Here is a 23,440-nt window from a genome sequence, read left to right on the forward strand (position 1 = left end):
CCTAAATTATCGTTTTCTTTTTTCTTTTTTAGTTGTATCATATACCTGTTTGCCTAAAAAATTATAGAGAAGCCAACAGACAGAATCTTGGTTGGTGGGGCAGAAATGCTAAGGCGATTGTAGAACACACGCACATAGCCTTTAAAGCTTCCCCAGGGATCTCTAGGTTGCTTTTGTTTATCTTTAAACTTTACAAAAGAGTGTGTACTATAAGTTGTCTTATGGGAGTTGGTTTTTCAACATTATGTTACTAAAATTCATCTTTGTGTGTGTGTGTGTGTGTGTTTTTAATGTAGCTGTAGTTCACTCATTTTTGCTGCTCCATTGAACAAAGATACTGTAATTTATCCATTCTACTCCTGTCATGCATTTGGGTTTTCCCTCATGTTGTTTTATTTTATAAATAATGTTCAGTGCTGTTACTCTGAACGTTCTTGAACATGCCTCCTGGTATATGTGTGCTAAGGGTGGCAGGAGGGTAGGAGTGGGTATATCCGTGAATTAGAATTGCTAGGTGGTAAAGTATGCGAATGTTCAACTTTATTGGATAATGATTGTTTCTTTGATAATTGTTTCCTAACAAGCCACCTCAGACCGAATGGCATGAGAGAGTTTATTTTATTATCACAGATTCTGTGGGTCAGAATTCAGGATACAGTTGGAATGGCTTATCTCTGCTTCAGTCCAGGGCTTCAGCTTGGGAAGATTCAAAGAAGGCTGGAGGCCAAAACACCTGGGACTAGAGGGTTACTTCCAAGGCTTCTTCATTCACATTAGTGGCACCTTGTTAGGGTTGCCTAGATGGCTTTGCTGAGGAAGCCTTGGCTAAATACCCCCACACCTGGCTTCTTCAATGTGACCGCCTCAGGGTTGTCAAACCTCTAAATGTAGTATCTCTGTCTAGCAAACAAGGATGGAAGGAAGCTGCCTGTTCATTTTAAAACCTGGCCCGGAAAGTTACCTAGCATCACTTCTGCAGTATTCTATTGCATGAATAGATTCAAGAGGAAAAGACAGAGAACCCCACCTTTTAATGGGAGGGGTGGGTGTCAGATAATTTTCAGCCATATTTTAAAATCACCATAATACAAGTTTTTAAGAAGTTGGATGCACCAGTTTATAGTTTTTAAAAATGTAGTTTTAAACATTATTACAGCATTACTGTTGATTTATTGAGATAATTTTGCCATTAAAAAATTTCAGCCACTCTTCTAGAAGCTATAGGCCTGTGGATTTTTGTTCTGTATATAAAATAATTTCTTGATACCAAGCTATGAAAGAGAAAAATAATGGGACTTCTACTTGCTATTAGAAAAGTTTTTGAGCTCTGTTGAAGAGTTGAAGCAAAGTTGTTTGACTATTAATGAAGGCTTTTTGACGGTGAAGTTAAGATTGCATTGTACTTAGAAATGATGGGAGCCGCTGCTAGAGACAGAATAAAGTCACAGGATGCAAATGAATTGAGTTACTGTTCCTTCATGATCTACTTTACATGCTTTGTGCTTTAATAAAAAAGATTCTAGTAGTTTAATAGGTTATTTTACTTCAACAGTGTTTCCTTTGAGAAATATATGTAACCAACTATCTAGCAAAATCTAAATTACTAAATGTTTAATTTTTGTTTGGTAGAAAGTTCTTTTAGTTGGAAGTTGGGTCCAGTTCTTCTCTACCATAAGTCTTAGCAGACCAATTGCTTTATTATACCTGTAAGAGACTTGGTTCCTGGAGTTCTTCTGTGATTCTGTTATTAGTAATGTGAGTTTTAAACTAATCAGAAAATGTGAAATGAACCAAACTTTCTATGGTATTTTTCAACCCTGGAGGTTTGTTCTCCAGCAGTTTGCTTAGTGTCTATGAGCAGCTTAAGCATTTTGTGGTCATCTACTATGATCCTGGCTGTCTCTGGAGAAAGGTTAAAAACTTCATGTGCATATTTTACAATTGCCTTAATTAGCATTCTGCCCCTCCACAAAGATTGTATCTCTTGGCTTCCCCTAGAGCTGTTTAGATTGTTTTAAATACACTTTCTTGTGGGAGTGGGAGTGTTCTACAAATAAACAGTTTCTCATTGGTAATGTTATAGTGAACTTTTTATCTTTAGTTTGAAATCACATATAGTTCTGAAAAGCTGTATGTGCCATCATGTAATACATCTCTAAAATGATCACCTCTAGAATGTATGTTTTCCTAGGACTTCTGTTTAGCTTTCAGAAACTGTTGAATTGATGTTAATGGGGTGGTGATATAGAACTGTTGCTACTCTTTGTAGCTTTATTCTTTTTCCTCTAGTGCAGCAAGGGAGAAAGAAAAACTGGTAACCTCCTTTTCTTTAAAATAATTATGCTTGCCTGACTTATAAAAACAGCTAAGTATTATAAAAGAAAATTTGGAGCAAATTGTGATGTTCAGTACAAAATTTCAGTGAGATAGACCTTTACCTGGACTGATCTTTAGAAGTGTCTAAATCACAAGGAGAGACTGAAAAGAAAAATTGTTACAAACTTTATTCGGACAGAATCTTTCTGTTTTGTGTAATTTATAGCCTTCTGGAAATAAATTAATATTTTTGTTAAAATGCTGTGGCATTTGTTTGATGAACTTTAATGGGATTAAGCCTAGTTTTGGGGAAGTAAGTTACCTAGTGACTCAGTTGACTATCAACTGTCAATCAAGAGTCTTTCAATTAGGCGTTACTTTCATTTCATTATCTAGTTTGTTTGTTTTAATAGAGGTGCTGGGGGTTGAACCCAGGACCCTGTGCGTGCTAAGGATATGCTCTGCTGCTGAGCTATATCCCTCTCCTTGTTACCTAGTTTAAAATGATCTGCAATTGCTTCCTGCTTTAAAACATTCCTATCAAGAATTATCGTTGAATTAGTATATTGGAGACCTTTTTCCTTGCTTACAAGATTGTAATAAAATGTTGACATGGAGTCATACTAAACTGTCTGGGGAAAATTATTTTAAACTATATCAAAAATGTAAAACTTCCAAGGTAAAAAAATAGTAGTCTGCTTAAGAACATTGGGTAAAATTTTTCTAGTCTTAGTTTAGCAAGTTAGAAAGCCTGTACCCTTCTCCCTCTTTACAATACTTAACGTTAAGATAGTTTTGCTGCGTGACCAGTCTGGTTCAGATAGATGTTCTAGTTTTAAATGTTGAGTTACTTAGGGTCTGTTCCCAAGCTAATTCTGGGTCCATGGCACTTAAAAGTAAACAGATTGATAAGTACATAGTTGATAGTTCAGGAACTCCATGGCTTACAGATAAGTAACTTCATAAAAACTAACTAGAGAATGCCTTCTTTCACATACCAGTTGTTTTAGTGCATCATTAACTAATAGGCACCTTGTTTGCAGGAACATGCCTTGAACTGTAAGCAAGACGTTGAGTCTCCTGTTTATAATTGACATTTAGGAGCAAAGATGGGTAGAATTTTACAGCTGGGAGCACCCTAGTGATCAGTTTTGCAAGTGAGGAAACATGAAGGCCATGCAAATATAAAATAGATTAGGGGCTTGATTTCCTTTAATGGGGTGGAATTCTTTCTTGTTTCGGTACACATGTTGCTGTTTGGATGATCAGTGTATGTTTTCCTATTATTTATATGATTCTTCCTTATTTCTAAGAATAGATCAGCAGGCTTAATTTTACATATTTTTATTAGGGAGACAATGTCCAGCATGGTAGCACTGATCAAGTAGTCTTATTTCTGAGTCGGTAAAATAGGTGTTAAATTTTTAAAAGATGACATTTGAGTCACTGTTACCTCTGCCAATTCGTTACAGAAACCAAGGTAATTTTTAAAATCAGAGTGTAACTCTTAACCCATGTCTGCATGCCACACTCATCTGAGGATCTTTTTCTGATGTTTGCTTTAAGGACTTGACTGACTCTGAATTGACTTATGACTCTGGGAAAGTCATTTACTCTTTTGGGTCTTATTTAAATTTCTTTTGGTTTTAAAGTTTGGGGCATGTTTTGAGAGGGTGATTGAGATTTAGTCTTGGCTTCACAGCTTGGTCAAGGTCCTAGGATTTACAAAGTCTATGAGTCTTTTAACTAAGGGAAATAACTGAAGCATCTGGAGTAAATTGAGCCTTGCAACTATCTTATCTAGTTATAAATAATATCCTCTTCCCCCAGTACATTACAGCTGTACATACAGGATGTACTTCACGCCCTTGGTTATAGGTTCATCACATCTTGTAAAGAAATTGCAGTGTAGGTTTTTTAGTTCAACTCACTAGGTTTATAGATGAGAGAACTGAGCAGTGGTTTTAAGGTCTGTCTTAGAGAGCAGGATTTCTCAACCTCAGCTCTACTGACATTTTGTTGTGGGGAACTTTCCTGTGTGATATAGTATTTTAGCAGCCTCACTGGCCTCTACCCACCAAAAATGCCAGTATCACCCTGTTCCCCATTGTGACAACCAAAAGTAACTCTAGACAAGCCAAAGGCCTTCCTGCATCCATGTTTAACCATTGTGTATTATTTCACGTCTTTTTTTTTTTTAACTCATACATGCATTCATTTTTTTTCACTTCTGTTTTTTTTAAAACCAAAATGGGAACATGCTTTGAAATTTGCTTGTTAAAAATTAACAGGGTATTTTAGACATCATTTTAGGTAATCCAAAAAGATCTAACTCATTCTTAATTGCATAACACTTCTTATAATAAGTGTACTATAATTTACTCAGCCATTCCACTTTGAAAAATATGATTGTTTTCAGTTACACTGGTAGTAAATGTCCTAAGTATTGATGCTTTTTTTCCTTGGAATGGGGATCTTGACAAGTGGCATAACTAGATCAAAGGGTATGAGAATTTTTAATTGATAATTCCCCCCCCCCCCAATTAACTTTTCTTGTTTTTGGGTTTCTTCTGTTCTTTAACAGTGCTGCCTCAATGTAGCAGTTATGTTAAACTCTTTAATACATTTGAGATTTATTTTTGCATATAGTATGAAGGAGAAATCCCCTCTCCCTTCCCCCAAAATACATAGTTGGTTATGTCAGTACCATGTTAAATACACCATCCTTTCTTCTGAGAATTGAAATGAGTGATTTGTCCAAGGTAACAATACTGATAGGAAGCAGAGCCAGAACTTGACCTAGGCACTCTGGCCCAGAGTTCTTATTCTTAACACCTGACACATAAAGAACTTTAAAAGAGTATCACTGCCAAATTAACTTTCTCAAAAATTATGTGAAAAAGAGAGAGGGTGCTTAATTTACTGAGGAAAGTTTGTATGAAAAGATACTGAAATAAATGAAAAGAGTATTTAACTGCCAAACACATGCAATTACTCAACCTTTTAAAATTAATTTCCTTAAATTCCTCATAGTAAAATGAGGGTAATAATGATACTAGTACCTGTCTGACAGGGTTTTTAAGTTACATGAATTAATATATGTAATGTGCACTGTTCTGCACATGGTATATAAACCCTATTTGTGATTCTTATAATTTCTATGTTATTTCATTCTCATGAGGAAACATGAGTACAGTGAAGCAAAACTTCAAACTTCTTATTGACGCCCCACCCCACCACCCTGCAGGGGCCACTACAGAATAACCTGTGAAGCTGTCTCCATCATCACCTCCTGTCCTCCATACATACCCTGCCGAGCATGCTGGAACTTGTTTCAGAATAAGTTCCTGTTTCTCAGGTGTGCTTAAGGAATACACATTACCAAAAACAAATACTTGTCATTACATGGGAGGGCATGGAGTGCCTTAGGGTAGCTGAGTTAGGTCAGCTGGGTATGGTAGTCAGGGGTTAGTGAGAGCAGCAGAGGCTACCATTTATTGGGCACTTAACCATGATGCTAGGCTATAATGAGCACTGTAATTCATTTCACTACTTACTGATGTCTCCCAGTTGTTAGGACAGTGAAAATGTCTCTTTGTGCCTTCAGTTATTTTGCACTGCAAACTAGTTTCATCTCTCAGGGGTAAATAGGTCATCAAAATATTTTCTTAAGGGTGTTTTGGGGAGGTAGGGTGGTTAGTGAATTTATATACTATGTGGTAAGTAAGAACCTGACAAAGTAACTTTTAAGTTCATATGGAGGACAGTTCACAAGTTGCCAGGAAACTTAGAACTAGACTATCATATATATTACATAATTCAAGATACTATTAGTATATGGTAAGAGCATGGTAATAGAGATGATGTGAGAATTCTGTTTTATTGTGTGTAGAAGTATCCAGAACATTCATAGTGTACTCTATAAGCAACCACTCAGGTTGTGCCTGGTAGGTGTTAAGAATATGGATCACAACCTTGTTGGCAGTTTTCACTTTGTAATATAACTTTATTTTTCCTGGTCTCTGTAGGCTTGGACTGAGAGTGTGGACTTAATTCACATCTTGCATTTTAGGCAGGAGAGGCCAGAGTGGCTTATGAGATCTGTTGGCACCAAATGAGAAAAGGGTTAACTTCACTCTGGAATTCCTTTGGTTTTTATCTATTGCAAGGAAGAAGTTAGGATCATAGTTCTAACCTCTATCCTCCTTGCCCCTCTCCCTCCCAGTTTTCCTCCCTTCCTTTAAACAAATACTTGCCTACCTTCCATTTGTCAGGCATTGTTCAAGATACCAGGAATGTGATCGTGAACAAGACAATAATCCCTGCTCTCCTAGAGAGGGTTCTAATGGGGGGACAGGCCATAAATAAGATAGATAATTGAAATATATTTAAGGCCAAATTATAAAACCAAGATGTGGGATAGAAAGGGGTGTGTGTTTGGGGAAGGGTGAAGGCTTGCAATTTTAAGATAGGGCAGTCAAGGGAAGGTCTCATTGAAGTGACTTTTGAGGAAAGGACCTAAAGAAAGTGAGAAAGTCTACCTTGGGCCCTGTGATTGATGGCTTGCCTGGCATGTTCAGTGAAGGCAGTGACTGAGTGGAAAGAGCCAGGAGGAGGATAGGAGATGAAGCCAGGGAGGTAGCAGAGATGGGAAGGTAGTAGGTACCGCATAACCATGTGGGGCAGTTGTGAAGACTTGAGGCTTTTACTCAGAGATGGGAAGTATTTGGAATGGGTTATATGGAGAAGAGTGACATACTCTAACTTGTCGTTTCATAGGGCATCACTCTGGCTGCTAGACATGAATAGACGGGATGTGGGTCAAGGATGGCAGCCACACCATTTAGAAGACTCTTGTAATAGCCTGGGCAGTTTCGACCGAAGTAGCTTCAGTGAGGTGGCAAGAAGTGGTTGAATACTAAATATGTTTTGAAGATAGTGCCTGTAAGATTTGCTTATGGGCTGAATGTGGAGTGTGTATGTGTGTTGTGTGTTTGTGAGAGAGAAAGAGGGGTGAGGAGCTTGAAGTTAAGGAGGACACAGAGACTTTTGACTTGAACAGATCTGTCCAGTTGAAGCAGGTTTGGGTAGTGTAAGAGATCGGGAAGGAGTGGAGAGTAGGGTTGGTTTTGAACATTGTAAGTTCGAATGCTTTTTAGAGATTCAGATGGAGATGTTGAAGGCAGGTAGATAATGGGAATCTGGAACTTAAGGGAGCAGTCTCGGCTAGACAGAATTTGAGGGCCAGAAACATAGATGATAGTTAAAGCTCTGAAATTGGATTAGACCACCTAGGAAGTGAGTGTAGAAAACAAGACTTAAAGGTGTGAGCAGTTGGAGTCTTACAAGGAATTTTAAAGGGCAAGAGAAAAACCAGGTTAATATGATGCCTTGAAAGACAAATGAAGAAAGGAGGAGCAAGTGATCATCTACCTGTGTAAGATACTGCTGATGGTCAAGGATGATAAGTACTGAGAATTGGATGTTGTATTTAGCACAGTGTAGAGGTCGTTGGTGACTAGCTGTTTTAGTGCAGTAGTTGGGGTGAGAACTTGGATTTAAGAGAATAGTAATGGGGAGAGATTAGACATAATGAATATTTGTTGTAAAAAGGAAAGAGAGAAATGGGGTAATAATGTTTCCCCTGTCCTCTTACTATTAGCTGTGCTACAGGGCTAGCCCGGTATCGTGAGTGGTACTCAAATTCCATCCAGGGGAGTGACAAGCCTGTCTGGGCTACTTTTTATCATGAGGTTTGAAATCAGGAAACACCAGACCTCAGTTACTTTCTGTTGAATGGAATTTTTTAGATGCCTTGCCTCTATGTTATTCTTCTAGTCCTGATGTCCCTAACCAGTTCACCTTCCTCTTTGCACCTTTCAGTTTTTCTTGAGTTGCCTCTTGGATTATTTCCAGGGTTTATAGTTGGATTTAGCAGGGATGAACTAGGAGAAAGGAGTCTACAGCATCTTGCCTGGACCAGAAGTTCTACTTATTTTTAAGAACTGGTAAATTAACTAACAAATTGATTTTTGATTCAACTTAATTTTCTTGAAGACGTATCCTTTGTTCCTCAACCTCTGTAGCTCTGAATAATATTTCTGAAAGTATGTTCTTAACATATTTCTTGCATAAGAACTATCTATGAGGCTTTTTATTCAGGCAGATCCCTGGGACTCACTTCAACTCTAAGATAATTCTTAACATACACTAAAGTTGGAACAGCACTCCTGGAGGTTGACGTTAATAAGAACTTTTGTTTTTTCATCTTTCAGTAGCTGGCTCTGTGATAGTAGCTAGCTAAGTGGCAGGGCCAGGATTTAGAATTTAGTGTTTGTTATGTTCTTTCTAACAAACTATTTTATTTTTAAAGTAAGGAGAAAAATGTTTCTCTATAGGCATTCTATTATTATACTACAGTTAATCTTTGGCGCTAAATATAAAATTGTCTTTGATTGTTGTAGAGATAGCCAGAGACAAGTTCCCAGCCTTGGAAAAAGAAGTGATGTTGTTCTCCCTCCCCCTTCTTCCTCCCTCTGAATACATTGTGCTTTTCTACTCTCACTCTCCTTAAAGGAGCCCAGGGCTGGGGAGTTGGGGAATAAATGCTTAAGAGAGGAGGATTGTTTTTCTTTCAATCTTAATTGTAATGTTTGTGAGAAGCTTCTGAGTCTTATGCCACTTACAGTAGGTATTTTAAGTTGTAAGATACGATCCTTGTCAGTCTCTTGCCTTGGTGAGTAAGATGGATCAAATAATAGCTACTCTTATACTTTATGGCTTTTGAGTGAATGGGATTACTTAACTATTTAGGATTTTCAAAGGAGGAATTAGTATCACATACAGAACTTGAATTTTCTAACCTTGGGTTTGATTTTTGAAAGGTTCTAAAATGGAATCTACTCTAAAAAGATGAATTCTCTAGGCAGAAACATAGGCAGAGATTTGATTGGTTCACTCCTCAGAGCCACTCTGAACTAGCAGTTCTTTGAATAACTGGGAGCCTTTCAGTATTAACTATGTCATTTTACTTTACTCTAGAAACATAGCAGACCTGGTTTCTAATAAAGGCACAGTAACTAGGCTAGTAATTTGTTCTGAATGTTCATGCTCAGATTCCATGTCCAGTTCTATAGCTAGCCACAGAGAACTATATGCCCCTTCCATCAGTCTTTGTAATGCTAAATTTGTCTCCATAAGGACACTTCAGTATGTCTAAGGCATTCAGGTCTTTCAGATTTCAGATAGGTGTTCAAGTTTGAAAATTAAGCAGGACAAGCCATTGGCTAGGTGAGTCTCATATTTTTTATACTTCTTAGAAATTCCCTAATTGTAAACTACATGTATGCAGATATAGAAAATTGATTTATAGTTAAAACACATGGTAGGTGGTGCCTATAAGAAGGCATGGATAATCTAGTTGAAGACCAGTCAGTCATATGTATGACATGACTTGGGGATCACACTAAGCTTGAAGAATACAAAGTAATGAATTGTGAGTTCCAGTTCACCAGAAGACTTTCCCAGAGGGAGGTGATTTTTAGGGATACAAGATGCTCCTGTGTATTTTCAAATTGAAGACTCACATAGGACAAACAGATAGGCCTTAGGACTGCTGAGGGTCTGTGTTGGAGAATTATAATGTTTCTGACTTTAATTGTGCCTGGCAGTTTATGTATTATATATTATGTATATGTTACCATGATTAATAAAAAGTTTGACATACAGGCATTAAGAATGTGAAGTACCTTATGTATTTCTTTAAAGGTTGGGTGTGTTTTTTTAGTATCTATCTCAAACATGAAAAAGTTGAATGTACAAATAACTTATCAGCTGATCTACAGAATAATAAATAACAAAAGATAGTTTGGCAGTGTCAGTTTATAAAATTCAAAAGTGTGGGCTTTGTGAAAGAGTACAAGCAAAATTCACAGTGTGGAAAATTCTAAAGGACAGAGAGCTCTATTTCTTCCACAAATAAGTTGCGAGGCAAAAAGGAAGAAACTTTTTACAAATTTGAGATGTATTAACCAAATGTAGTTGTGGATCTTATTTGACTTTGATTTGGACCAGACAATTAAGACAATTGAGGAAATCTGACCAATAATTAGGTACTTGACATTAAAGAACTACTGTTTTTTCGATTACAAAAGTATGTGTGTATGTAAAGTGAATTTATCTTATATATATATATATATATATATATATATGTTTTTTGTTTTTTTTTTTAAAACAGGTGTAGTGATCTTATGACGGGGATTGGCTTCAAAATTGATCTGTGGGGATGGGGTAATAGATGTTTTGGATGAAATAAGATTAGCCAGGAGTTGATAGTTGATGGTAATGTGGGAGTTCATTACATCCCTTAGCTTGTATTTGAAATTTTTTCATTTAAAATACGAGTTCCAAGATAAATGAAAGAACATAGGCCAAGATCAGGACTCCTTATATTGTTTCATAAAATTAACATAGATAACAATCCTGTATGATCTGGCCCTACCTACTTATATCCAGTGTCAGCTCCCGTGCATTCTCCCCCTTGTTCACTGTCTGAGCTCCACTTAACCTGTATACGTGTTGTTTCTTCTTCTGAGACATACCACAACGCTCAGGATCTTCTATACCTCTACAAATCCCCTACCCATACCTCTTATCCTGGCTAGTTTGCTTGTCCAGGTCCTAACTTACTCTTTGGAGCTCAGGCTAAAATATTTATACCATAGAGAAATCTTGCAGATCATCCAATCTAAATCTGATGTGATACTTATGATCTCTTATCTCACATTTTGCATGATTGTTTTCCCCGTTAAACTCTAAGCTTAATGAGTCACCCTTCTTGTTTATTTTTATTGTATCCCCAGCACCCAGTATAATTCCTGGTAAATTATAGGTGCTTAAATATTTGTTAAACGGAGGGCAGAAGGGAGGAAGAATTCCTGGTGGGTTGAAAGCTTAGCTGAAATAATCTGCCTGAATAGACAAATCTCATTTCAGTTTCAGAGATAATCTGGTTTAAACAGTAAGACAAAGGGGTTAAGTGTTCAACTCCCTTAGGCTTTATCAGGATGAATTGGCAATTTAGAGTTGGCTCTGGTACGTTGGTTGGTTTCCTATTGCTACAGACATCTCTGGAAAGCTGATGTAACCTGGTTAGAGTGACAGGTACAAACTGTCTCTTAAGCCATTCTCATCTATATAAGTTTTACTTTACAGCTAAAACATGTGGGATCTATTTGGTGCTAGACAATTAGGTTTTTCCCCCACCCTGTCCTCTGTACTTTATTCCTTCATCTCTATCAGTTGGGTGGGGGTGGCACGTAATGTAATTGAAGTTGTGGCTGAATAGAGTGTCTGTTCTAATGAACTACGTTGAATTTCCTGCTCAGAGTAGAATTTCTTTACATGACTGTGAAGCCCAACACCCAAGAAACTCTCAGAATTCATAACTAACTGAAAACACCTATTTCCTGATTATCTGCCTCTTAGAGATTTCTTTTCATCTCTTTATTTCTCTTTTGTATCTTTTATGATATGGAATTGGAATCTAAGGTTCAAATTTATTTAATAATTGTTCTTTTCTAATACACATATTGTACTTTGCAGTTAGGATTCCATCATTTTATGAAGGCCACGTCCTGTGAGGCAGATGTTGCTGTTATTTCCAGAGGTCAGTTTACATGTGTAGGATCATACAAAGTAAACAGGAGTGAGAACTTGGCTTAAGCCTGTCTTCCTGCTCTTATACCTATTCTTTTCACATTACCTTTGAGCTAGATAGTTAATACTTAAGTACACATTTTTTTAAGTATACATTTTCTTTTAAGTACACATTTTTTATGTGACCCTTAGTGATGTCAAGATTTTGTTCTTGTCCCATAGTGATGCTAACTCTTAACCCTGGATACTGTGAATCTAGCAACTGTGTGCTCTGAATGTTCAAGGATGATCTCAATTTTACTTACTCTGTTTTATTGGTTTTATAAGTCATCTAAAGAACCTTAGAGATGACAGAATTTTTTTTTGCACATTTGCAAGTAGCACAGAACTCTGTCACAGTTTTTGATTGAACATTGTACTGTATAACTTGCTGTGAACAATCATTTTACTTTTATCTTGTTAATGGAACCTTTGTTTGCATAAAAGGAAAGAATTAGAGATAGGGCTGAAATCAGAACCGAAGATGGAATTACCACCATCTGGTCTTTGCAGCGTATGGTTACTTTAATGAGATTTTTAAAGATTTCTAGATCAGGGAAAAGTATAACCCACTGACATTGTTCAACTGAACTTTAAGTTTTCCCATCCTGGAAAAGAGCTAAGTGACTTAAAGGCAGTGCTAGGTCAGGTGTTTGACATGGTTCAGTGCCTAGCTTCAGTGTTACTTTTAGATAAATCAGCTTTTGTTGTAGTTTATTTTTGAGAAAAGGAAGTACAATATCTACCACTGCTGTCTGTGGCAGTGCTATAGGCATAGAAGATAGGATTTATCAAATACAAAGAGTTAGGATTATTAATACCTTTTGTTGAACTTACTGACAGTTGGTAGTAAAGGGAATAGTATTGCAAATCTTTATTTTTTCTCTGTGTTAGTAGAAATTATATTTCTTGGTGCTTTTCTTTTAGCAAAGTTAGTGATAACCATCTCTGAGTTAAGTGATTCTTAAGGTGCAGAAGAAAAGGTTTTATCATTGACACCTTTGAAAATTCAATGGATAATTTCTAATTTGTAATAAAATTAGAAGTAGCTTGGTCCTCACACTTAAGAGGATTAAATCTCCTTACACCAAAGTCCCTGTGTTTGATCTGTTTGTCCTCTTCTAATGAAGCATTTCCATTAATATTACCCTTCAAGATGATTTTAAAGAATTAAAAACAAAAATTAAATCCCTTTTTGTTTCCTACATTGGCCAACATGTAACCTGAGCCCTAACTTTTTCAGTACTTCCCACTATTTAGCTTTAAAGTGTTTATAAATATAACAGCTCTTTTTTAGAGGAAATGATTTTTTGTTCAAGTAAATAATTATTCCTAGAGCCCATGGAACATCTTAAGTTCTGGATATGTGGTAATATTCTATTAACCCTATAAAAAGAACTATTAAAGATTAAGTCCACATAGCTAAAAAAGAAATCTATTTATACAACATACACTATTTTATATAAATAAATACTGGTACACAGCTGGCATCATTAAAATTTGCTATTCAGGTGGTATTAGAAAAGCAAATATTGGTACTGTATCTTCCTGCATTTAGGTGACAAAAAATCATTGTGTGAAAGTTTAATGGATTTTTATACAGCACATGCAGACAAAGGAGACTTACCAATAAAACATTTATAAAAGCAAGGAACAAAATATGAATTAAAAGACCCTTCAGTGTTGGAACCTACATCTTTTTCATTATTGATAATGACTACATTAGAAACCAGTTCATCATTCTGTTTGCATTAAGTATCACTCTGCAACCTTAGTCACATGTTCTTTTTTGAAGTTTTATTTAAGCATGACCTTACTTTTAAATCAGTGTCTCTTGTTTTTGAGCTGTAAATAATCAGAGTAGTAAACTTACATTTTGAATATTTGGGGCGACATCCACTTCTGCCTCTGGTAAACTGAGTTTCTGTGGCATGCTGCTTTTGTTAAAGAAAAAGAAGACATAAGCTCTTATGCTTGAAGGTGTTACTCTTGCACTGTGTTTTGTGGTATGCTACTCTGTCACTGGGATGTGGTAACATCTTCACAGCTCACCTCAGACTTGCTAACTACACACCTCTCACTGTTAACAGTTCAGCTTTCTGTTCATTTTGCTGGTATTTTTGAACACAAGATACTTTTTGGACACTTGGGGTGAGGTCTTCCATTTTTCATTAATTACAACATTGTTAATGTTTCCTGCTGAAAATCACTTCCAGCTCAAAACTATCATGACAAATGTATTTGTAGAATGAAACCTGTTCATAAATTGGGGGTTGCAATCTTGCCTAGATGCTGTCTGTCTTTAATTAGTTTATTAGCCAATCTCCCCCTTCACCAAAAATACTAGGAGGCTTGGTTTTACGTTGTTATTTAGAAGAATACTTGTATAGCAGACCTGTTAGTTTTGACTTTAAGAAAATTGAAAAGGGGTGTTCCTTAATATCAAAAGAAGAAATGTATTTGTCGAAGTTCTTGAGAAAAGAAATGTTTTAAGGAATTTTCTTTTGTATTCTCAGACTTTCACATAGCATTTAAAATGTTTTGGTTTCTTTCTCTTTTTTTCGTTGACATCAAACAAGAAAGAAAAAGAGAAAAATTCTTTTGGTTACAATGTGTCTAAATTCAGAAATAACAGTAGGTTTCATCTTTCCTGCCAATTTTGAGTGCTTGGTGTCCTGGAACACTTTCATGAGAAAGCTTATGAGCTAAGTTCAAGATCATAGGGAGAGACTGCCAGGATTCTTTGTCCATCAAGGGTGACTAAGGAGGAAGTGCTGCAAATTGGCCAAGAAATCATCTTTCCCTTGCTTTCGTTTTCTACATTAGAGTATTATTTTGGCTAGCCATTGTCAGTTGTTAAAACAAATTTGTCTGTGAATAAATAAACTGTCATTAAATGGATGTTGTGTTAATTTTATTAATCACCTTTTGGCTTCAAATTGCTGCCTTTTATGATATTTGACTCCCTTTCTACTTTATTGTTTCCTTGAAGACTTGGGATTTGTAAAGCAGCAGAGTCCCTATGTGGTTCGTTACATGTAAGATTGTCAGGAAGAAATAAGGTTTGAGAAGAATCTGTTTTGGAGAAGTAATCCGTGACGTAGGAGAGGTAGCCGAGGTTGTTACTAGATGGTGATAGATGGGACTTGATACTGTGGTAGTTTCAGAAATGAAATAAACCTATAAAACTAAGAGATTCTGCAGGAAGGTTGCAAACCTTGAAGAGCAATGGAAGTTGAAAATAAGATATAAGTGTTAACTAGCTTTGCCTCTTTTAGAAAAGAGGAGACATTTTTATAGTTCCAGAATGATCCAGAGGTTATATTTGACTTGCTGAGTTCTTTCCTGAATTTGGGCTAGAACTCAATCTGCAGCTGGCATTGACCCAGACAACAGTACTTAAAAAAGAGAGTATGTTTATATCTTGTGCTGATCCCATCAAGATCAGGGAACTATTAAAATGTCTGTTTCTAAAGAGAAATAATTGGGTAGTACTTTATCACAATAGTTGGCTTGAATGGCTTATATTTGGACCATATACAGTAAAATATCATTGCTACCCTTGGTCTTAACTATTGTGGTATGATTAAGTATTAACTCATTCCAACCCTAGCGTGGTTAGATTTGTTCTCTTTCATTATGTTGTATTTCACCCTATCAGTAGACTGTGTTAAAGTTCACTTACATTCACTTAAAACTTGTAGTAGTGAGTATGAATAACCTGTTTGGAGATGGGACTAAGGGGCAGTATGACTGTGGCTTCTTTCTTGAAATAGAACTTTGTGGAAGATCATAAAATATTTTTGTTACTGAATATACCAGATGCCACATACCCCCTCTAATATGAAAATGTTGTTATTTTCTATCAGACTTTTATAGTTTTTCCTTTCCACATAGTTGACATTTAGTCTTGTTGACACATACAGTAATAATTAAGTTGATAAACAATACTCCATTAAATTCCTTTACTGCTTGTATGTATCAATAATAGTACTTATTTTTGTTTAGCTTATTAATAATTTAGTTTTTATGCTTTTCCATTCAACATTGTCTTCTGAGATAGTCATGTTGATACAGATAGTTCTAGTTAACTTGTTTTTATTGCTATAGAAAAATCCATTAACGGAATAAATCATAGTTTATCTGCTTCCCTACATTAGCAAATTAGATTGTAACTGATTTTTAGTTACTACAAACTATTGCAGTGAACCTGCTTCTTCGTGCAGATATGTAGGTTATGTTCTCAGGAGTAGAATTTCATGATGGTTGGGTATACACATCTTCCACCTAGCCAAGTGTTTACAAATTAACTCTTTAAAAGTGATGGTGCCACTTTTTATTGTTTTTGGCAATGTATAAATTGCTGTTTTCCTCATCTCACCAACACTTGGTTTTTCCATTCTGGGTTTGAAATGACTTCTTAATATTTGACCTAATATTTTAACCAGAATCTAATGAGGCATGGCACTTTTTAATGTATTCATTGACCACTTGGATTTCTCTTATGTGACTTTTCTGTTTAGTCATCTTCTGTTAGATTGTCTTTTTTTTAACCTCTTTTTGGAGTTCTATTATATATTCTGATGTTTTATCTTTAGTTAGTTATGTGTGTTACAGATATCTTCTACCAACCACTAGCTTGCTTTTAACTTTATTATGTCTTATGTAGTATGTTGAAAATTAACTAAATTTTGAGTTTGGCTTTTCAGCTTTAGGAATGCCAAAATTAAGGAATGTATCATAAAGAATCATCTGAAGAACTGGCATCTCAAGGCCATTTATTGAATAATTCAGTCTTTCTTCACTGAGATGAATGGCCATCTGTTATATTCCAGTTCTAAGTTTGGGGGTTCTGTATTCTGTCTCATTGGTGTTTTTGTCTTTCTAGACTGCCTTAATTACCATAGCTTTACATTGAGTCTGAAGTGTGAGTTTTCATCATACTTTCCTTAGAATTTCTCTAGTGTTTTTTTCAATGTGGATTTTTGTATCTGTTTGTAAGCTTCCATTAAAACCCTTGTGGGAAATTTGATCAGAGCTTATTTGAATTTATAGATATAAAAATTGCCATCTTAAAAAAATGTATCTCACCATTTATGTAGGTCTCTTAAGTTTTTCAGGTTTTATTTTCTCTGCAAAGATCTTTTGTGTATAATATTAGCATTTGTTGGTATTGTGAATCGTGCTTTTCAAAAATTGAGTATTTTCTGTTTGTTGGCACTTGCAAACACTATTAATTTTGGTATGTTGATCTTTTACTCAGCGGCTTTGCTGAATTCTTGGTTACCTTTAATAATTTGTGGTGTCTTGGATTTTCTGTGTATATAATCTTTATTCCTTATATGTCATAAAGTAGAAAATATTTCAATTTCCTGAGAAATTAAAGTGATAAAGAAAATTGTTTGCCACAGGATCAGGATACTAGAAGGCAGTTTCAGCTAGTTAATTTGGGAAGTTACCTGTGAAGAGTTATATCCCCACGTGTCCGGTGACACATCTTGAGATTTTCTTGATACTAGAGTTGGTCTGTATAGGGGTGTTTAGACGTTAAAACCCTCCCACTCCCATTTGGTATAAATATTTCTGCTACTCTTGAATTTCACTCAATTTATTTCCTTTTAGGAGGCGCAGGTCAGAATGGAGATGGGCTGCAGACCGAGCAGCTATTGTCAGCCGCTGGAACTGGCTTCAGGCTCATGTTTCTGACTTGGAATATCGAATTCGGCAGCAAACAGATATTTACAAACAGATACGTGCTAATAAGGTAAGGGATAAGTGTCTGGTCTTTCTCAGCCCAGCTAAAAACTACCATTAATCCTTTTTCCCCATCCCTCAATAACTTTTAACTATGTCAGAGAATGATTTAATATGATCTGATACAGTATAATTTGTTTAAGAGCCTGATGTTACTTAGTATAGTGCAGACAACACTGTTAGAGTATAATGTTAAATTAGAACGTGGGTTTAGAACAAAGCAGTTTGCATATCTGGGCTCATAGGGAACATAAAAAAAAAAGACACTATAATGTAAGCCATTGATCATAACTGTCATATTTGTTATATTTATAGAAAAGTGGTGATGACTGCGAATTGCCATCTTATTTTTTTGCTTCAGGGTTTTTCTGAAATCTCATTCAGGCAAGATTAGGCACTGGTGATGAGGATTTTCATTTTCCCATATCCTGTTGTTTGCAGAGGACTGATTCTTACCATACAGCTGTTATCTTTGACAGTGATGCTTGTGTAGTTTTTCTTTTGAAAAATCAAGTTTGAAAAATGTCCTCTGCTTATTTTGGGTTTGACTGAGGGATGGATGTACATGGAAAAGAAGTCCATTCAACTAACAGTTGAGTGCCTACTGTGTACCAGCGCTTTTCTCCTTAGTGGAGTCACAGTAGTAAAATTAAAAGCGTCCTTTCTTGGAGCTTATGTTCTTGCAGGCTGCTTTGTGTATTACTAGCTTGATGCAGTGAGCTCCGTGACAGAACACATGGGTCTAGATGAAGTGTCTCCTGCTCATAAGTGTCACAACACTTTTTTGTCCTACCTTGGTGCTGGTCAGAGCCTTAAGGAAATTGCTATACTGTGAACTGCATGCATTAATTAGTAGGACGAAAGTTAAAGGATGACTAACTGACAAGATGAACAAAAAGGTAAGAGTTTGAAGTATAAGTCCTGCAGCCTCCTGTGTATATCATGTAAGCTTTTATACCAGACATTTCGCTGGAGCATTCTTCGAGCTTCTTTTCAAAATGGGTTTATATGTAATTCTCCAAAAGCTCAGAAGAGCATATTATAATTGAGGGCAAAGTCTGGAGGACTTAACTTTTTTTTTTCCCTAAATAATTTGTTCCCTTGGGGTAGGGCACATTAGATCCTAACTAACTTCTTAAAAATTAGCTAGAGCAAGTGAGGAATTAAATGTGAAAATACTCATCAAGGGTGGTAAATATGCTTTCCTTAGCTCTTCTTCACAAAGGAAATTAAGTGATATTTGTAGAATGTGAGCTGAAATGATTATAACAACATCTAGGAGATGACTGGATATGCCTATTCTGGGGAGAAAAACAGCCTTGCTCTGTCAGGGACACCTCTTCAGTGTCTCTGGCTAGGTTTTTATAGCCAGTAGTTAAGTGGGAATTTCAGTATTTGAGAACTAGAGTCTCTCAGTAGTAACTGAGATTAGTACAGTGATAATAATATCTGTTGCTTTATCTATTTTACATGTATATGTAATTATATGTATTATGTGTTTATATATATGTATATGTTAGTTCCTCATTATGTAACTACTATATTTCACAAACTCAACAATGTTATGGATTGTAAAATGCACCATTGTGTTATGTGCCACTAAGAAATGATTTCTGGTAAAGTGAGATGCATCCTGATTTAGAAGACGTTGAGATGTGAAAAAGTATATCTTAGAATTGATGAAATACTGTTTATCAATTCTTAGGAAACTAAGAAAATAAAAAGTCTAAAAAGACAAAAAATATGGGCTCTCTCTGTACTTTTATCTCAATTTTGCTATAAACCTAAACTCCAAAATGAATGAATGAATGAAAAGTCTCTTTTTGACCCTTTTTCCCAAAAAGCAGAACCGAAACTCAAAATTAATCCACTATGAACATTTGAGCATATTTTCTCCCACTACTTGTGTTTTCTTTGACATAAATAATTTCTTAAGCATAGTCATGTTACATATGAACCCTGAACATTTTCCTGTTACTTTTTTGGGGAAGCGTTATTTTTGTTTGCTACATTCTATTACTTTTTCTGGTTGACTATTTCAGTTATGCTCTTTGTTAAAATTATATTGTAAATCATGCTATAGTAAACATCTTTACCTAAGTCACAGCGTGGATACTTTTATGCTTTTGATGCATACTTCAGAGAAGTATTTTGGTAGTATATCTTAGTTTATAGTCTACCTAGCTGTGTGCAATCAAGTTTTCACTTTTGGTTCCTGCTTTGTTCTTTGGCTCATAACTCAGCAGTAATGACAGAAGTTTGGGGAAACTTTCAAAAGTCTTAGATATTTCTAAGTATCTTGAAAGTAGTTATTTTGAAGTTTTGTGTATATATTGATTATCCACAGGTTTCACCATTCAGGGTAGAATGTATTAGAGAAACATTGGACTTGGTGATCTTTTGTTTCTAGTCCTGGCTTTGCTACCATAACCTTGGGAAGAAAAATCACTAAACATTTCTAAGCCCCAGTTTCATGGTCTATAACATAAGGCATTCTAGATTATAGTACATTTTCTTTGTCTCTAGTATGAATACACAATGTCATAAAATTCTGACAGGAAGTATAAAAGTAGAATGATAATCTCAATAAGTAATATATCAAGAATATTCACAGCTTTATTAAACATTTATAGTTATCTGATGTCTTTTTAAAACAAATGTATTAGTTTCCTGGGGCTGCCATAGCACAAATTGGATGGTAAACTTAAAACAACAAATTTTTTGTCCCACAGTTCTAGAGGCTGGAATTAAATCAAGGTGTAGGCAGGCCTGTATACTTCCTCTGAAGATTTTAATGAAGAGTCTTTCCTTGCCTTTTATAAGCTTCTGGTGGTTGCTGGCAATCCGTGGTGTTCTCTCTTTATAGCTGCATCACTCCCAACTTCTGCCCTCATCTTCATATAGGCATCTTCTCTCTCACTGTGTCTCCAGATTTCTCTCTTATAGGGATACCAGTCATACTGGGATTTAGGGCCCACACTAAAGGGGCCCTAACCTGATTATGTCTGCAAAGACCCTGTTTATGCCCTGCAGAGGTGGCATAAATTTGATGTGGGGTGGGGGACAACACTCTACAACCCAGTATAACAAATAAGCAATGGAATTTCTCTCAAAGATATATTGACATGCATTTGATCTTCATGTATCACTATAATAATAGAAGTCTTTGAGCATTTACTATACACCGGACACTGTACTAAGTATTTTACTGTTAGTCACAAATTTAAAGATAAATAGCGGGTCAGAGAGATCAAGTAGTTTGTTCATGGCCATATAACCAAGTTAGGGCAGAGAAATTCGAGTATTTGACTCTGTTGCTCAAGTTAGCTGTTGTTTTAGGTGCGTAACAATTTTTGAGTTTTTGATATGAGATTTTTAAACCCCAACTCCTGTATTTTAGTAGTGGATGATGCTCCCACTTCCCATCCTGCTCCAAAATTTACCCCAGTTGCCACGGTTGTACAAGCCTTTTCATGAGATGAATCTAGGTTTTGTGGTCAACTGTAGAGTTATAATTTGTCTTTGGATGGGGAATTGGAGAGTAGGGCTTTCTTTTTCTCTTTTTAAGGATTTATTTTCTAGCATGTTAACTTTCTTAAAGTGACATATTCCAAAAAAGAAAGTATTTGAGAACTACTGCTAGATGATTATCAATTTCTTTCAGAGTTCAAGTACGGCCTTCCAAGCTAAGTCAGTTTTTAGAGTCTCTTTTGAGAATGATTCTTGCTGCTCTTCGGAGAAGGGATACAGTTACTAGGAGTTCCTTTATAGTCTTCTCTGTACTGTTATGTTTCAACTTTCATATTAAGTCAGCTTATTTTTTTTTTAGAGATGCTCCTATGTCTTAGACCAAGAAAGGAAAATAATGTCTGTACCTTAAGTGTGTACTGCATACAGGTATATTCATGTGTGTTGGCTAATGCACAGAGTGGCAGAGCTAAATTTCAACTCTGGGCTATTTATCTGACTCCAGAGCATTTTCTGACACATTTGCTGTTGGAGCCTTTTCATCATTTCTCTTGTACATACTTATTGAAATTTCACACATGGTAAATAAAACTGAGGGGAAAGCAAAGGGACCAGGCAAGTTCTGTTGCTAAAGGGGACTTCTTTCTCTTAGCACAGTTTTCAACATTGACATCTAGTCCAAAACATTAATTATATAATTTTTTATCCCTTCTTCTGACTGATCTGTCAAATTACACACCACTTGCTAAGAATGGAAATGTTATTGGGAATGAGAGGTGAAAATGCAGTGAAACTTCTGGATAGAAAAGCTGCTGAATGGGAATAGCAGTAACCTAGAACACCTGACTTCAAAATTGAGGTAAAGCAGTTGAAGTTTCCATCTTAATAGAGCTATAAGGCCTTATGGACAGCTATGTCTCATCTAGGTAGCCCAGGATAGTCTTGTGGAAGTGCTTTACAGTGAGGTCACTGATTTATGTTAAGATGAGTAGGGAAGAAAGACCTATTTAGAATGAAATAGGAGAGTGAGTATGTGAAATTGCATCTTAATTCTGTTTTACAAATGAAGTGGTGGTGGGGTTTTTGTTGTTTTTTCCCTTGTACTTTGACTCCATGTATTATCTGAAATTGGTAAAGGAGAAGCAGTTAACCTAAGTATGTAACTTGTTTTTTTTCTTTACTTTTTGCTTGCTTTCTTTTGCCCTGTTTTGTAATCAGGCTTATTAACACAATTGCTTCTCCCATTTCTTCCTTTTTCTTTTTCTTTTTTTCCTTCCTTTTCGGGAGGTGGAGGGGCTTGTGTGGGATAGACTTGTATTTCCACAGAGGAATAATTTATAAGAGTATGTTAACAACTACATGCAGCTGCGACCCTTCCCGGTTCCTTTGGTCCTGATATCGGGGTTCTCTAGGCCTGGGCAGTCCAGACATGATCCTGGTTCTGATTTAGGGAGTCAGAAGGTGAAGGGTGAGACTCCTGGCCTTCATTTTCTGCATAGGCTAGGTATAGTCTTATTCCTAAATAGGTAACTGTTGTTTCGCTTGCTTTCAGGGAGTAGTGGGCTGTTTTCTGATAGAGATTTTTGAGTTAAAAAGACCCCTAGGGATGGGATCATCTGGTTCATTGGATCATAAGAGCCAATAACATAATGGCCTAGGGAAATCAAATTGATACAAAGTCTTTAGGCTGTGAAATCTGTATTTTAGAATGTTCTCTGGGGAATTCTGATGCTGCTGAATCAAGATGATCAAGTCTGGTATTTTTCAATTTAGAGCTTGCATTAGGACTTATCAGGGGAACTTTTTTAAAATATAAAATACCCAGCTCTTCTCACCAGAGATTCTGAGTAGATTTGATGTTGGACCTGGGCAGGTGTAGTTTGATAAGGTTCTCCAAGTGATTCTAATACAAAATTAAGACCTTCTTATCAGTCAGATCTCCTTTCTAGCCCAGAGAAAGAGAACCAAAGACACACAAAGCCCTGGTCACTTGCATCCCAGTCTCTTATCTGTAACACACTGTCATAACGTGATTTTGGTCACCTCTGCTTGCATTCATAGGGGATTCATGTGTTTCTGTTTTTCACGGTAAGCTAACTTCTGTGTTTACCAAACTGGGCCCATGCTGGCTATGGAGAGAATTTGTGGAGTCATTTAAAACTTCTTTTTACACTTTTTATTTTCTGAAATGAATGTAAGATCTGAG

At 36.1% G+C, this 23,440-nt stretch overlaps 1 protein-coding gene across 3 annotated transcripts in view; it reads left to right on the forward strand.

Moving 5' to 3' along the window:
• KANSL1 (KAT8 regulatory NSL complex subunit 1) overlaps positions 1–23,440 on the forward strand; it is a 164,315-nt gene that overhangs the window by 87,712 nt on the left and 53,163 nt on the right. For all 3 annotated transcript variants that reach the window (XM_032457169.1, XM_014552989.2, XM_032457168.1), the window contains one exon: positions 17,635–17,776. In XM_032457169.1, coding sequence (XP_032313060.1) covers positions 17,635–17,776 — 142 coding nt within the window. The remainder of the gene's footprint in view (positions 1–17,634; positions 17,777–23,440) is intronic.

This window comes from Camelus ferus, chromosome 16 (assembly GCF_009834535.1).
Source record: "Camelus ferus isolate YT-003-E chromosome 16, BCGSAC_Cfer_1.0, whole genome shotgun sequence".
NCBI classification, from domain to species: Eukaryota; Metazoa; Chordata; class Mammalia; order Artiodactyla; family Camelidae; genus Camelus; species Camelus ferus.